Genomic DNA, 16167 nt, shown 5'->3' with positions numbered 1-16167 from the left:
GAATAGATGTCTTTCTACCTCCCTCACTCTTATCAAGGCAGCTGAGGCCAGATAAGTACTTGAGCCGATGTGCATCTTCCGCTGAGCACAGCAAAGTCCTCCTAAACCTCAACCTAAAAAAGGTTAGGTCACTCATACGCCATGTACCCCTGCATCTGGTTCCCCCTGCCCCAGGAGTCTTCTGTCCTTGTGCCCTATTGGCCATCCCTGATCAGGTGGACAGAGGATGCCTAAAATCTTCTCTAAGACTTGAAAACACTCAATCATTTGCCTCACCGGTGTTCGTTAAAAGCAGTTGACGTGCCAGCTGCGTAGTTGACGACACCAGTCGGCCCTCTAGGTGATCAGCTAGGACGGTTTTCCCTGTTTATTTGGTTTTGAGCAGTACAGGGCTGAAGCCGGGGTGTGAGCATGGGGGCCGGAGCGAGCGCAGAGGATAAGCACTCCAAAGAACTTGAGAAGAAACTCAAGGAGGACGCAGAGAAGGACGCCAGGACAGTCAAGCTGCTGCTTCTGGGTAATGTCTGCCTGTCTGGCCCCCTGGTCCTCTGGTCCTCTGCTCTGGGGAAGGGCCTGGGTGGAGGGTGTTCTATGGGGTGCCTCATCATAACCTGGTATCCAAACTATGCACTAAATGAGTCATAGGCTCTAAGGCCCTATGTGACTGTCCAGTGATTGGCTTGAGTCTTATCTGGTCAAAGGTCTGTTGCTCGGGATGGCTTCCTTAGTATTTAATAGAACGTGAAAAGGTTTCTTTCTTAAAAGCAACCTTTTGATCCTAAGTGTGTAATCCCATGTTTATATTGCTGAGTAGACTCTACTATACTCTTAGGAAAAAAAGGGTTCCAAAAGGGTTCTTCGGTTGTCCCCACAGGATACCCCTTTTTGGTTTCAAGTAGTACCCTTTTTGGTTACAGATAGAACTCTTTTGGGTTCCATGTATAACCCTCTGTGGAAAGGGTCCTACATGGAATGAAACAGGTTCTACCTGGAACCTTAAAGGGTTCTTCCAATTGTTCTCGTTTGGGGACAGCTGAAGAATCCTTTTAGGTTCTAGATAGCACCTTTTATCCTAAGAGGGATGGGGATAGAGATCGTTTTGTCCTCTGTCGTTTAGCCTTGAGAGAGATGTGAAGATCATGTCCATAGTAGTCTCCTGTGGTGTTGAATAATGCAGGTGTGTAGACAGAGACAATGTTATCTTGTCTCTTCGTATTATATTGTTAATCATGCAGTTGCCCTAAACCACATTGGATTGTAATTTAGACTTTACCATCCTTGCAAACTCATTAGGTAAATGTCAAAGCTAATAGAATTACTATGCCATATACATTTACCCTCTTGTCGACATATGCTAAATTGACTGAAAATGCTGATATTCAGATGCAATACATTTTGCATTAGCAACAACGGTGAGGCTAAGCATCCTTGGTCACTCTGCAGGAGCCCGAGGCTGTAGCTTATCCCCCCCTGGCTTTCACACTATTGTTCTGAACACTTTGGTAATTACTCACCTCAAGCCCCTGGTAATCCTCAAACAACAATTGTTGCAGTACAGAAGTCTTAACCCCACACTACTGCACACACACCCTAACCTAATTACCCCAATGCAAACCTATTATAGCTCCACTGACCCCAACATCCACCCTTAACCTAACACCCTGCACCAATACTTCATGAACTAAGTCTTAGCAAGTATCTAGGGGACAAGAGAGAGGAGAGGAGAGGAGAGGAGAGGAGAGGAGAGGAGAGGAGAGGAGAGGAGAGGAGAGGAGAGGAGAGGAGAGGAGAGGAGAGGAGAGGAGAGGAGAGGAGAGGAGAGGAGAGGAGAGGAGAGGAGAGGAGACAGACAGAGGAGACAGAGACAGAGGAGACAGAGACAGAGACAGACAGACAGTGGGAGGGAGGGAGGGAGCACTTTCTTGTCATCATAAACTTGATTAGGACCACAACATTGATTGTAGATTCCTGAGTTGTAATAGCCATGTAGTGACCACATGGAACACATGCAGAGTGAGGTGGTTCTGCTGACAGAAGAACATTCAGCACAGCACTCTCTTGACACTGTCCCTGAGGGGCCTCAACACCTCATAGACACTCGAATAGAGAGTGAGCTAGTGTGTGTCTCTCCCTGACATCGATCAATCAATCAAATGCATTTTATAAAGTCCTTTTTACATAAGCAGTTACCCGGCCAACTAATAACCATGATGACTGTAGAGGGGCAGCAGGGTCAACTAATAACCACGATGACTGTAGAGGGGCAGCAGGGTCAACCAATAACCATGATGGCTGTAGAGGGGCAGCAGGGTCAACTAATAACCATGATGGCTGTAGAGGGGCAGCAGGGTCAACTAATAACCATGGTGGCTGTAGAGGGGCAGCAGGGTCAACTAATAACCATGATGGCTGTAGAGGGGCAGCAGGGTCAACTAATAACCATGATGGCTGTAGAGGGGCAGCAGGGCCAACTAATAACCATGATGCCTGTAGAGGGGCAGCAGGGTCAACTAATAACCATGATGGCTGTAAAGGGGCAGCAGGGCCAAGTAATAACCATGATGGCTGAAGAGGGGCAGCAGGGTCAACTGATAACCATGATGGCTGAAGAGGGGCAGCAGGGTCAACTAATAACCATGATGGCTGTAGAGGGGCAGCAGGGCCAACTAATAACCATGATGGCTGTAGAGGGGCAGCAGGGCCAACTAATAACCATGATGGCTGAAGAGGGGCAGCAGGGCCAACTAATAACCATGATGGCTGTAGAGGGGCAGCAGGGTCAACTAATAACCATGATGGCTGTAGAGGGGCAGCAGGGTCAACTAATAACCATGATGGCTGTAGAGGGGCAGCAGGTTCAACTAATAACCATGATGACTGTAGAGGGGCAGCAGGGCAACTAATAACCATGACGGCTGTAGAGGGGCAGCAGGAGAGAATAATAACCATGATGGCTGTAGAGGGGCAGCAGGGTCAACTAATAACCATGATGGCTGTAGAGGGGCAGCAGGGTCAACTAATAACCATGATGGCTGTAGAGGGGCAGCAGGGCCAACTAATAACCATGATGGATATAGATGGGAAGCAGGAGAGAATAATAACCATGACAGCTGTAGAGTGTGCAGCAGGAAAGTGAGTCATACTGTATCTCTGTGACAATATAGGTCAGGGATAGAGAAAGTTCTTCCTGACATCAGCTTTGAAGGGGCTTAGGACAGGAGTAATGAGCTTGGTGCCCTTGTGTGGCTCCTCTGTGGGCAAATGTACACACCAACTCAACAGGGACCATAACAGGCCAGGAAAGAAAATTGAGGGAATAGTAGCAGAGGAATGTTAAAGAAAGGTGGAAAAGGTGAAAAGTGAAATAGAATAAAGGAGTACACTTTGTGACCTGTCACTTCCTTGTTTGCCCCTTAGTTTTTGTAATCCAGGTCTAAGATAGTTTAAAACTGCAGCCAAGTGGTCATGTTTGGTACTTTAAATGTGATGCCTACTTCTATAGAGACTGATCTACACCCTCCCAAAACCTTGCCATGCACCAGATAATGGTCTCCTACCACAGGCTGTAATTTATATATACAGTACCTGAGATCTAAATAAGTGTACTTTTTCCCCACTTGTGCATAGGTGCTGGAGAATCAGGAAAGAGCACAATCGTCAAACAGATGAAGTGAGTCTAGTAACACTATTGTACCAAGTTAAACGTCATAAAAGGATCAGTGTCTCAACAATCAAATTAATTTGTGGATTCTTGTGTTCTCACAACAGAATTATCCATCAAGATGGTTACTCTCTTGAGGAGTCTATGGAGTTTGTCACCATCATCTACAGCAATACCCTTCAGTCCATCATGGCTATTGTAAAGGGTATGACTCAACTCAACATTGGCTATGGTGACTCCGCTCAGCAGGTAGTTACTGACTGTCTACTGCAGGGTTCCCAAACTCGATCCTGGAGCACGTTTTGGTTTTTGCCCTAGCACTACACAGCTGATTAAAATATCCAACTCATCATCATGCTTTGATTATTTGAATCAGCTGTGTAGTGCTAGGGCAAAACCCAAACCGTGCACCCAGGACCAAGTTTGGGAAACGTTGTTCTACAGAACACTATTCAGACAGATGGATTACATAACATAACCAAGCCAGGCATCATATTATTTGGGATATGATGTTCCTTTGTCAAACTGGGTATAGTACGCAATCTAAGTGTGGAGGTATGATTTTGTACTTGTTTATGTCTGCGTGTGTTTGTTTGTAGGACGACTCCAGGAAGCTCATGCATCTAGCAGACACCATTGAGGAGGGCTCCATGCCCAAGGAGCTGTCTGACATCATTATCCGGCTGTGGAAGGACACTGGCATCCAGGCATGCTACGACAGGGCCTCCGAGTACCAGCTTAACGACTCTGCTGGATAGTAGGTTCCCTCTCCTGGACTGGACCAACCACATCCCCGTTCCCTTTTCCCCATGACAGCACACCATCATATCCACAAAGGGCTGGTTTCCCAGATACATATTAAGTTCAATCCTGGACTAAAACACTCTTTGAATGAAGGATCTCCATTGTGAATGCTTTTTAGTCCAGGACCAGGGTATGTGTCTGGGAAACTAGCACCTAAGAGCTTTGTCCTCTCTTACTAGTCTGTTGATGAAGCAGATGAAGGTGGTTTTTCATAACCACTCTCTCGGTGTCCCACCTAGCTATCTGAATGACTTGGAGAGGCTGGTCCAGCCTGGATATATCCCCACTGAGCAGGACATGTTGCGATCCAGGGTAAAGACCACTGGTATCATAGAGACCCAGTTCGGCTTAAAAGATCTCAACTTCAGGTGAGGCTAAAAACACAACGCAAGACAATTATACCCGCATTAATCCCCATTGATCAGAATCACAAAAACATTGAAAACCAACAATTATCTTTCAGAAATCTAATGAGCTTAGATGACCATAACATTGTAATAATATAGTAATAACATTGGCGATCAACATTGACATCTGCCTCTCTCTCGCTGTCCTGCAGGATGTTTGACGTGGGCGGCCAGCGCTCAGAGAGGAAGAAATGGATCCACTGCTTTGAGGGAGTGACCTGTATTATCTTCATCGCTGCTCTGAGCGCCTACGACATGGTGCTGGTGGAGGATGACGAAGTGGTGAGATATCAGCATCATCATCATACACACTAGATTGAAGGAGTCACTGTAGGATGAAGTGGTGAGATATCATCATACACACTAGATTGAAGGAGTCACTGTAGGATGAAGTGGTGAGATATCATCATACACACTAGATTGAGGTAGTCACTGTAGGATGAAGTGGTGAGATATCATCATACACACTAGATTGAAGGAGTCACTGTAGGATGAAGTGGTGAGATATCATCATACACACTAGATTGAGGTAGTCACTGTAGGATGAAGTGGTGAGATATCATTATACACACTAGATTGAAGGAGTCACTGTAGGATGAAGTGGTGAGATATCATTATACACACTAGATTGAAGGAGTCACTGTAGGATGAAGTGGTGAGATATCATCATACACACTAGATTGAGGTAGTCACTGTAGGATGAAGTGGTGAGATATCATACACACTAGATTGAAGGAGTCACTGTAGGATGAAGTGGTGAGATATCATCATACACACTAGATTGAGGTAGTCACTGTAGGATGAAGTGGTGAGATATCATCATACACACTAGATTGAGGTAGTCACTGTAGGATGAAGTGGTGAGATATCATCATACACACTAGATTGAAGGAGTCACTGTAGGATGAAGTGGTGAGATATCATCATACACACTAGATTGAGGTAGTCACTGTAGGATGAAGTGGTGAGATATCATTATACACACTAGATTGAAGGAGTCACTGTAGGATGAAGTGGTGAGATATCATCATACACACTAGATTGAGGTAGTCACTGTAGGATGAAGTGGTGAGATATCATCATACACACTAGATTGAGGTAGTCACTGTAGGATGAAGTGGTGAGATATCATTATACACACTAGATTGAAGGAGTCACTGTAGGATGAAGTGGTGAGATATCATCATACACACTAGATTGAGGTAGTCACTGTAGGATGAAGTGGTGAGATATCATCATACACACTAGATTGAAGGAGTCACTGTAGGATGAAGTGGTGAGATATCATTATACACACTAGATTGAGGTAGTCACTGCATTGTCTCACGTCAGATAGCACGGCGGCCGTCTGCACTGATGGCTCCTGGAGATGCTTGCCACGTTAAAATGATGCCATCTGACGTGAGACAATGGTAGTCACCGTGGCACTGTATGGACAGAGTAGTGGTCAGAGTAGCGGCTTTGTGATCTCATGGAGAGATGAATTGTAGAAGAATCAGTTTCATTAGCTTGTTTCATGCATGTAATCCATCTGTGATTCTCTCATGAAGAACCGAATGCACGAGAGTCTCCACCTGTTCAACAGTATCTGCAACCACCGCTACTTTATTGCCACCTCCATCGTACTCTTCCTCAACAAGAAAGACGTCTTCACCGAGAAGATCAAGAAGGCTCACCTCAGCATGTGCTTCCCCGACTACGACGGTGGGCTCACAACAGCAGATCTGCCACTGGCTTATTCTCCGTGGAACACTGTGTTTTCTCAATGTTCTTTTGATGTTAGACCAATGTCAGCTCTTAACTATTGCATATTGTGTTTGTCATCCGTAGCATAAGCAAGCTTTGATTTCAGCTCTTGTTGACTCTTTTGACAGTATTGTAAGTATTATTTCCCTAAATGTTGTTGGATTCCCTGTAGGCCCCAACACCTATGAGGATGCTGGTAACTACATCAAACTCCAGTTCCTGGACCTGAACTTGCGGCGAGATATCAAGGAGGTCTACTCACACATGACCTGTGCCACAGACACAGAGAACGTCAAGTTTGTGTTTGACGCCGTAACTGACATCATCATCAAAGAAAACCTAAAAAGCTGTGGTCTCTTCTAAGAGCCACGCCGTATAGCCATATAGGTGAGTGGAACTCTTCTGGTCTAGACTATACTAGGATACTGAGAGATTGTCTGCCTCTGCCCATTGAATCCCAAAGCCCCATAGTAAACTATAGTTTACCTGAAAGGCGCCACACACAACTCACTATGAATCAGCACATCATTTCTCTGTCACCCACCCAATGGCACACACGTTATCTCCTCTAAACACTCCTCTGTTTCAGGCCTAACTCCTATCACCTCCCCCTTTCAAACTGCAGGCAACAATCTCCTCAAGACCGGACCAAGATGAGAAACTGTCCCTACGAGCTGCCATTCTCCAATAGATTACTACACACACATACAGACATGAATTCATACAGTCCAACCCAGCATCATAACCAAAGACAATTCAGTTCATTTGAGACCTTGACGAGCCCTAAGAGAGGTGTAATGTCAGATGATCTCTCCTGTACATATCTGTTATAAGTCGATCATAATCAAGCTGTCATCCTTTCTTAAAAAGTCTTAAATAGGAACTGTAGTTGAATCATCGACCCTTCGGTCAGCAGAAAGTGCTTCTTCTACCAGACAGTAAATGTGAATAGGTGTAAGGCAATGTATCATCTCTACGCTCCAGTAACTGGCATATAAAGCCATAAGAGATGGAAACGAGACGGAAACAAGATGGCCTCCACCTGCACACGCACTTCAACTTGTGTTATAATAAGTTACAAAACCCATTCATTAGCAAAAATGGGTTTTAAGTGTAGATAAGGCATACTAGAACAAAGATTGAGCTGTTAAGTATAGTGGGCACAATATGAAAGACCTCAAGCTACTGGAGATGTCACATGAAATCAGACCAGTTCATTTTTATATGTCAAACATCAAAGAATTGCAAAGGTAAGGGTAACTTGTATGTATATCTCTAACTGATGAGCAACTGTAGTAAAAATGTAGTATTTTTTAGTTTGTCGCTTGGTCACAAACCAATTTGAATGCCTTGTAGGTCTTTGGGCCACACATTCTGTACAGAAAAGACAAAGGATGTTACTGTGAAATGTGAATCAGATGTTGAGTTATTAAAGCTTCTGTAGAAAACTAACCTCTCTGTGAACTACTTATTGAATAAATTCCTCTCAGTATTGTCACGTTCTGTACTTTGCATTTATTTCACTTACAATATTTTTATAGATTTTTCTGACATTAAGAGAAAACCATTCTTACAGCATTGTATGAACTGTTTGGTAAAGGTCTAAAGCCCACTTAGTTAAAACTCAAGATGACCTGCGAGAAGAAAGTTAAAACTCAAGATGACCTGCGAGAAGAAAGTTAAGCCCTGATTAGATTACCTAAGACAAAAAATTGAGAATTCACAAGACAGAGGCAAAACAAGATGGCAAGAAGACAATCACAAAAAAGAATCCCTGAGTTTCCTCCCCACATACTGGTACTTGACATAGTCTGTTAGCACCATTAAGTCAAGGGAAGGTGGCCTAAGGGAGGACCATTTGCACAAGGTCGTCCACATACACATACTGTACTGCTGTGTACTAACTCTTTGGATATACAGCAAAATTCACATGAACATGAACTAACAAAGCAGCACAACCGGTGTATAGCCGCATGAATAGCCCTTCCTTGAATATGAATACTAGGAATAGAAATTCATAATTGTTCAATAGAGACATGATACTCTTACACAACCTTAAACATTACACACTTTATGGCTTTGTTTAAACCCACAGGAAGTGTCAATAATATTGTACTAAAGAGGAATGATTTCCACCTTCTAGAGCGGTCACAGGATGGAAGTTATTAACTTATTTCACTTTATCACAACCATCTTGGCTTTTATATTAAGTCAAGTCTGTATTAATAAGGTACCAAGTCACGTCAGCATCAATAAGGTGTCACGTCAGCATCAATAAGGTGTCACGTCAGCATCAATAAGGTGTCACGTCAGCATCAATAAGGTGTCACGTCAGCATCAATAAGGTGTCACGTCAGCATCAATAAGGTGTCACGTCAGCATCAATAAGGTGTCACGTCTGCATCAATAAGGTGTCACGTCTGCATCAATAAGGTGTCACGTCTGCATTAATAAGGTGTCACGTCTGCATTAATAAGGTGTCACGTCTGCATTAATAAGGTGTCACGTCTGCATTAATAAGGTGTCACGTCTGCATTAATACCAAGTCTGTATAAATAAGGTACCAAGTCAAGTCTGTATTAATACGTGTCGAGTATATATTAAAAAGGAGCCAAAAAGACTACGGCACTATGGTTCATGTGACTGTAAATCTCACTGTCATGGCACATAAAATGACATACATACATCCACCTGCCTATTGCAAGACAATTGCATGATAGTCAGAAATGCATATATCACACATCCACCTCAGATAGCTGAATAATACTGAATTTAAAAAAGATAACAGGATGCCTCAGAAGCTGAGGCTTCAGAAGAGTTATCAGTTGAAAACATAACTGTGACAATCCTAGTGAGGCACTAGTCACCCTGTATATCTTTTTTTTGCGTAATGCACTTAAAATTATGCTGTGAACATTAAACAGGTATCTGGATGGCACTGTTCCCTCAACCCAATAATAGTTCACAGATCGGCGGTATGTTCAGAACACCTAGCTACACACCTAAACCAATGCTCGAACACTAAAGCCCTCATCACTGCTTCATTCATTCCTCAACCAAAACATCCCAGTTATAATGACACAAAACAACACCCAATGAGTCACATTCAAAATGTTGTGTAACAGGATTCCAGCAAACCTTTTACTGAAAAAAAAAAAAAAGACTGTCCTTTACAAAATAAACTTCCCCTTCTGAACGCTAAGTGATGCATATTCTAAAACAATAATGCAAAAAAAATTGAAATGCTATTTTAAAAAAGGTCCTAGAGAGTATTGTCCACCATGGTCCTGAGCAGCAGAGCGGTAGAGAAGCAGGGTGAGGTGAGAAGATAAGTGTCTATTCCCCTCTGTCCTCTTCACACAACAAGCTGTGTCTGAGATAGTGAGTCTACAAACTGAGGACACAGACACAGCAGTGATCTCTCCTCAGAACAGTCCCACCATGTGATCGATCTGTCTCATGTACACACTCTTCAAAGGCAGGGAGTACCTCCGCTCCTCAGAGACCCTGTCACACTGAAGAAAGGAAGCAGAGGAGAGTGGATGATTTGTACGAAAAATAAAACATAGGTCATCTATCAACAACCTAACTCCGCATATTTCAAATATGTTTGTGCTTATTTAGCATAAAGAAATGTACGTCATTCATTACTGTATATTTTAAGCTGCAATATTTGATAATGCAGGCAGTGTCAGGGTAATATATATTTATATATCAGAGGTCATTACATTGCTATTGTTGATAGAAAATGACCCGTTGGAGGTCTCCTGGTCTGTCACCACTCCCTCCTCACAGGGGAACAGGTCATTCCACTGCTTTTCCCGGAAGCGCGTGTCAATAGGCACCACATGGCCCTCTGTGGTGAAGATGTACTTGTTCTCTGATTTGTGCAAGGGGTTGTCGTCATCAAACAGCTGGAAGGAGAATGTCACAGGATTAACTAGAATGACAGGCTCTATTAGCTCAGAAAAGCCTGTTCCAGTTTCTGACCAACATACAGTACAGGTACATACCAGGTAAAGGTATTTTCAGACAGTACAGGTACATACCAGGTAAAGGTATTTTCAGACAGTACAGGTACATACCAGGTAAAGGTATTTTCAGACAGTACAGGTACATACCAGGTAAAGGTATTTTCAGACAGTACAGCACAGGTACATACCAGGTAAAGGTATTTTCAGACAGTACAGCACAGGTACATACCAGGTAAAGGTATTTTCAGACAGTACAGCACAGGTACATACCAGGTAAAGGTATTTTCAGACAGTACAGTACAGGTACATACCAGGTAAAGGTATTTTCAGACAGTACAGTACAGGTACATACCAGGTAAAGGTATTTTCAGACAGTACAGTACAGGTACATACCAGGTAAAGGTATTTGCAGGTCTCGCTGAGAAAGAAGCTCTCCATGCGATCCTCTTTGGACTTGTCCACCACATGGTGAAGAGTGGCATACCCACACCTGTCAAATCCACACATCAGTTTAGGGAACAGTAGAAACAGACTTCCTAACTCTCTAAAAGTAAGTGTTTTTCAAAGACCCGACTTATACCTGACTTTGGCATTTTTTTCCAGGCTCTCAAGGATATCCATTCCTACGTGCAAATAGAAAGGATTTTTGGTTGCCTGTGAGGGGAAATGAAATAGCTCAACTCAAAGCAGCTCAAAACAAATAAAATTAACAAACATTCTGTATCAAATGTTGTCTCCAATGCATGTGAAGCACTGGTACCTGGTAGAGGAGATAGGTGGACTCCACCAGTTCTGGCCTCAGGGGGTAGACGAGCACGTCAGGCGCCTGTAGCTGCCAGTTGTACCTCTCCGGCAGGGCCCCGAAGCGCTTCCAGATGGCGTAGTAGAAGGCATGCATGCAAATGGCCTCCTCAACATCACCATTCAACACCTGAGGTGGTCAGACACAGGGTCAGAGCACAGACACGGGGTCAGAGCACAGACACGGGGTCAGAGCACAGACACGGGGTCAGAGCACAGACACGGGGTCAGAGCACAGACACGGGTTCAGAGCACAGACACGGGGTCAGAGCACAGACACAGGGAAAACATCATAATCAGGTTGAACATACACCAAGGTATTCTACTGAACAACATTTATTGGGACATTGTAGGTTGAGGACATATGCAGGGTTTGTACTACTCCCCATTCCCAGAGAGAGAGAGAGAGGTGTCTACCAGGAGGCCAGGGAAGAAGGCTTGCAGGGAGTCCATCCAGGTGTTCATGATCTGGCCGTTGAACATGTTCACATTGACGTAGAGTGGAGGGTCCCCTTCTCCCTCATTACATGACTCCCTCCTGCAGGTCAACATCAACACACACATTACAGAACATAGATCAACACTAAACAACATGCCGCCACATTACTAATATAACCTCAAATATAGCCAGTCATTCAACACACAACCATTAGAACACTGTGTATCCGCACAAACACACCCTTATCAAGTCAATTCAAGCACAGGACTGACCCCATTCTCAGGTGGTTCTGGATGCTCTCATAAGAAGCTTGGAACATCCGGTAGTCCTCTTTCTCTCCAAACAGGATGTAAGACTTAAGCAGGTACTCATAGAAGGAGTCCATCCCTGCTCCCAGGCCACTTTGTATGCCAACCCACTGTCCCGTTTGAATGTTCACCACATTCCCTGAGAGTTGAAGAGAAGAGGTAACCATGTGAGAAACAACAAGAGAGAAAGATGCAGCTACACATGAGCAAACATCTACATACAAACTACAAAGATGATCTCTACTCACCTAGCAAGCCTGTCTCGTTGCTCCTCAGGTTCCACAGGGCTCGGACAGCCCGTCTGGCCACCCACTCAAACGTGGAGTCTCCAATCAGACGGCTCAGAATGCCAAACTCCACCAGCAGGGAGCCAGCCCCAGATGTGCAAGTCTCATTGATGCTGTCTGGAGAGACACCACTCTTCAGGTTCACCTGAGGAAATGAAGTGACAGGGTAATCAGTCACTGAAGAACATTAGTTATTTCAGTACGGCATAGTTGTGCTCGTTATATATACACATTGTCTAAACAACCGGTGAAGTAAATGTCAAGACTAATAGTGGACCTCTGTTGTTGTTTAATGGTCTTAGATCTACCTCCACCTGTCTAGCATTTCCCCGGTCTGCAAAGCTAGGCCTGTCAAATCGTTAAGAACCCAGGACAGAGCAGTCCATTAACCATGCAGCTCTCCTCTCACCCTGGGGTGGGGGATGCCTGTGCTGGTGTTCTCGAAGGCTGGCAGCAGGCGGACTGCCAGGTCATGGGCCAGGTGTAGTAGCTCATTGTCATAATCGTCCAGGCCCACGTCACCGAAGGGATGCTTGGGGTCGGTCAGGAGGATGTGAGCAGAGATCAGACTACCCAGGATCCTGGAGGGACAAAGAATGAACGAATGAGACAACCATCAAGAGAAGTTAGAAGGCCGTCCTTGTTTAAACAGTAAGGTAGCTAGGATTCAGAGATAGATGCATTGAACTCTGCTCCTACCACTAGATTAGAGCTACCATTGCCCTACTTTAAACAATATAAACACTAAACACCCCCTCCCTCCCTCCACCACAGCACCTGCAATTTTTTGTTTTCTTCTACGAAATTATACTTGTGGTTTACAGAAATGTGAGCTGCAACTCCACCATGGTTGTAAAGCTGTTTGCTACAACTTGACACTGAGCTAACAAAAAAAGTGTTAGTCAATACGGATATTGCATTTATACCGGATGTTAGCCTCAAACACTTGCACAGTGGAGTCCTTGTCGAAAGATACCGTGTCTATCACCAACTTCACAGCTCTATGGAACTCGGACACATTCCCCAGCACCTGGAGCGAGAAACATTACCAGGATCGTTGAAAAACGTCCTAAACCGTTTTAATACCATTACCCTAAAAGCTGACACAAATGAAACAGGAATAGAAAATACAGCTGCTTACCAGTAGTGTGTCTAGGGTGTCAATGAGTGTCAATGAATAGTTTCCCAAGACATCATTGATGTTGATGTTTGACCTGAAACAACAGTAGTGAAACAAAAAAAAGAGGCTTGACAATAATTGAGGGTATGCACATGTAGGCAATAATGCAAACACCATGGTGGGAATTGTGGGACTACATTCAACTTGATCACAAGCTGAACAACTTAAATGGATTGACCCTGTTTCAGCATGAGACAAATTAAGTTTTGTCCAGTTGTGCATTTTCTTTGTGCCTTTTGTTATCAGATTCAAAAGAATGTCGCTCAAAGTAGATAAAGCGGAAAAGCAAATAGAACACCAGCCTTACAGTAACTGTATTTGGTTAGCTATTTACATCACCTTAACCAGATTTGATAACAAGTCCTGCATGACAGACAGATGCAAATTACAATAACCACACAGTTAACATCATCCGTCACAATGTAAATAATGAATGGACACTGGACACACACTTCAGCTAGTTGTACAGGGCAGTCTACCACCCAAATAATCAATTGCACGTGTGTGTTACCAGATTGGTTCTAGGCCTATACTCACGGGTTGAGAACGTCAGGACCTCTCCCTTGACAGTCAATGGGATTCAGCTCATCCTCAGGAAAGGCATATTTCATGTAGTTGTCATATCCAAAGTAGAACATGTCTTTGGCCATGCCTTTCATCTTTAACTTGAGTGTGTCCGGGAAGGAGCTATATATCCTGTCATACTCATCCCTGTCTCCTTCAAAGAGGCTAAGGTAAGACTTCTTCTTAGGTGAATCTTCTTCACCAAGTTTGGGACAAGAGGTCCTGCTTTGTGCGTCTCCATGGCCGTGTATTCGTTGTGACCATGAATTGTCACTTGAGGATGTCCCATCATCCTCATTGAAAAGTTGTATTTTGTGCAAATTTAAATTTAGGGGAAAGTTGAACCCCCAGCTAGGTCCCAGTCCAAACGCTAGCCATAGTAGACAACTGAAAGTCAGTCTGAGTACGACGAGCTCAACCAGTATCGACTTCCATTGCATCTTTGTTCTGGATCGGTCTTAAAATACATAGTTCAAATCGACAATCTTTGATGAATAAATGGCTGATTTGTCTTCCGTGTATTGCTTACAAGCCACCTAGGCTCAGCTGGCTGACAAAGTCGATAGCGCGCCACACTTTCTGTCAACAAACCCAGCCCCTCGGTTGTCATTAGTTACCACAGCCACAATGTAAAATGTCTATATGGTAACAATTCATGATTTTGTTAAGATATGTTCTCTTAACTTAAGGTTAGGCATAAGATTAGCAGTGTGGTTAAGGTTGAAATCTGATTTAAAAAGATATTAAATTAACAGGCGGCGTTTAGGTTAAAGCTATAATTATGACTTTGTGGCTATGGTAACTAGTGACGAACCAGCCCTTCCCGGTTTTAAGGTGTGATTGGAGCTCCAGGTATGTCGTCAAGAGGGGGCAGGCGCGTTTCAGCAATTGGCTACCATGCATGTCAGTCTTGCCGTGTGTCAAGCAATATCACCTTTGCACCAATAGAAAACACCCACAAGCATTAAAAAGTAGAGGGGCTCAGACAGGTAAAGTCTGAAAATACCAGTGTCAAAACCAATCTGGAGGTATAACATTTTTTTTTTTTTGCACTATCCGACATTTGTTTGCGGATCTGATGTTTTCGAGTTAAAATCATAGTTTGAGACTATTGGTAGTAGGCTATGATTTAGTACAAGTATTAGTCCAATGAGTGTAGTCAAATGCTGTCCTTAATTTGAATGACAAAGTTAATCTTTAAGCATAGTTTACGTTGTTTATCCACCCAGATAACATATTTACTAAATAATTCCAAAGTATTGACACCATAAATATATATTTCAAAAATGCGCCACAGAAAATATCACAACTGAGGGTGAACGATAACAGTACAATGTCTAAATTAAAAAGCATGCCTTTTTATTTCTTGAATATATAGGAGTGGTGTTTTCTCTTTGCTCAGGAAGGCACACTTTGCATGCTGTTTGCTTCAGAGATGAGATATTGCACAAGGCACTTTGAATTCTGCCACTCTCTCTCAGCTCATTGACCGCAGTAGACATAATTCCACTGAGGCAAATTACAAACAAGGCTGATAACCACACAACCAACACACTATCTTGACCATCAGTACATTAATATAAAATATCCATATACGCTCACATAAGTAAAAAATCTTAACAGCTTGATATTTGTACAGACCTAGCTACTGAACTATTTACATAATTCATTGCTCAAAAAAAAGAAGAAATTTCCAAGACAAACATTTTTGATTTGGCAAAAAAAAGGCAAAGGCCATAAAGCAGTTAATCTCACAGTAGAAGATGACAGAGACAAGACGGGAAACCAGAAAGTCCATTTACTTTCCCAGTGACTTATATTAACATACACTATAAATACAAGCGTATGTGGACACCCCTTCAAATTAGTGGATTTGTCTATTTCAGCCACACCCGTTGCTGACAGGTGTATAAAATAAAGCACACCGCCATGCAATCTCCATAGACAAACATTGGCAGTGGAATGGCACGTACTGAAGAGCTCAGTCACTTTCAAT

General features: G+C 43.4%; 2 protein-coding genes across 2 annotated transcripts; one reads left to right on the top strand and one right to left on the bottom strand.

Moving 5' to 3' along the window:
- Positions 1-411: 411 nt before the first annotated feature.
- On the top strand, positions 412-6981 carry LOC120024439 (guanine nucleotide-binding protein G(t) subunit alpha-1). The gene is made up of 8 exons (XM_038968681.1): positions 412-517; positions 3628-3670; positions 3769-3910; positions 4261-4418; positions 4705-4833; positions 5025-5154; positions 6423-6576; positions 6791-6981. Exons 1-8 carry the CDS (start codon positions 412-414, stop codon positions 6979-6981), a joined length of 1053 nt encoding a protein of 350 aa, XP_038824609.1.
- Positions 6982-8096: 1115 nt separating this feature from the next.
- On the bottom strand, positions 8097-16112 carry LOC120058958 (ER degradation-enhancing alpha-mannosidase-like protein 1). The gene is made up of 12 exons (XM_039007717.1): positions 14145-16112; positions 13569-13641; positions 13354-13457; positions 12837-13008; positions 12389-12572; positions 12105-12279; positions 11811-11931; positions 11353-11523; positions 11173-11246; positions 10986-11082; positions 10347-10532; positions 8097-10133 (listed from the first exon to the last, which is right to left on the bottom strand). The coding sequence occupies exons 1-12, from the start codon at positions 14609-14611 to the stop codon at positions 10044-10046; spliced, it is 1914 nt and encodes a 637-aa protein (XP_038863645.1). The 5' UTR covers positions 14612-16112; the 3' UTR covers positions 8097-10043.
- Between the last annotated feature and the right edge of the window lie 55 nt (positions 16113-16167).

The sequence above is a fragment of the Salvelinus namaycush genome, chromosome 2 (genome assembly GCF_016432855.1).
Source record: "Salvelinus namaycush isolate Seneca chromosome 2, SaNama_1.0, whole genome shotgun sequence".
Lineage (NCBI taxonomy): Eukaryota > Metazoa > Chordata > Actinopteri > Salmoniformes > Salmonidae > Salvelinus > Salvelinus namaycush.
This window is presented reverse-complemented; position numbering and strand designations above follow the sequence as displayed.

Coding starts and splice junctions, on each gene's coding strand:
- LOC120024439 (XM_038968681.1), top strand. CDS start 412: ATGGGGGCCGGAGCGAGCGCAGAGGATAAGCACTCCAAAGAACTTGAG. Junction 518..3,627: donor AGTCAAGCTGCTGCTTCTGG/GTAATGTCTGCC, acceptor ACTTGTGCATAG/GTGCTGGAGAATCAGGAAAG. Junction 6,577..6,790: donor GTGCTTCCCCGACTACGACG/GTGGGCTCACAA, acceptor GATTCCCTGTAG/GCCCCAACACCTATGAGGAT.
- LOC120058958 (XM_039007717.1), bottom strand. CDS start 14,611: ATGCAATGGAAGTCGATACTGGTTGAGCTCGTCGTACTCAGACTGACT. Junction 12,280..12,388: donor CAACGAGACAGGCTTGCTAG/GTGAGTAGAGAT, acceptor TTCAACTCTCAG/GGAATGTGGTGAACATTCAA. Junction 10,134..10,346: donor TTTCTATCAACAATAGCAAT/GTAATGACCTCT, acceptor TCCTTTCTTCAG/TGTGACAGGGTCTCTGAGGA.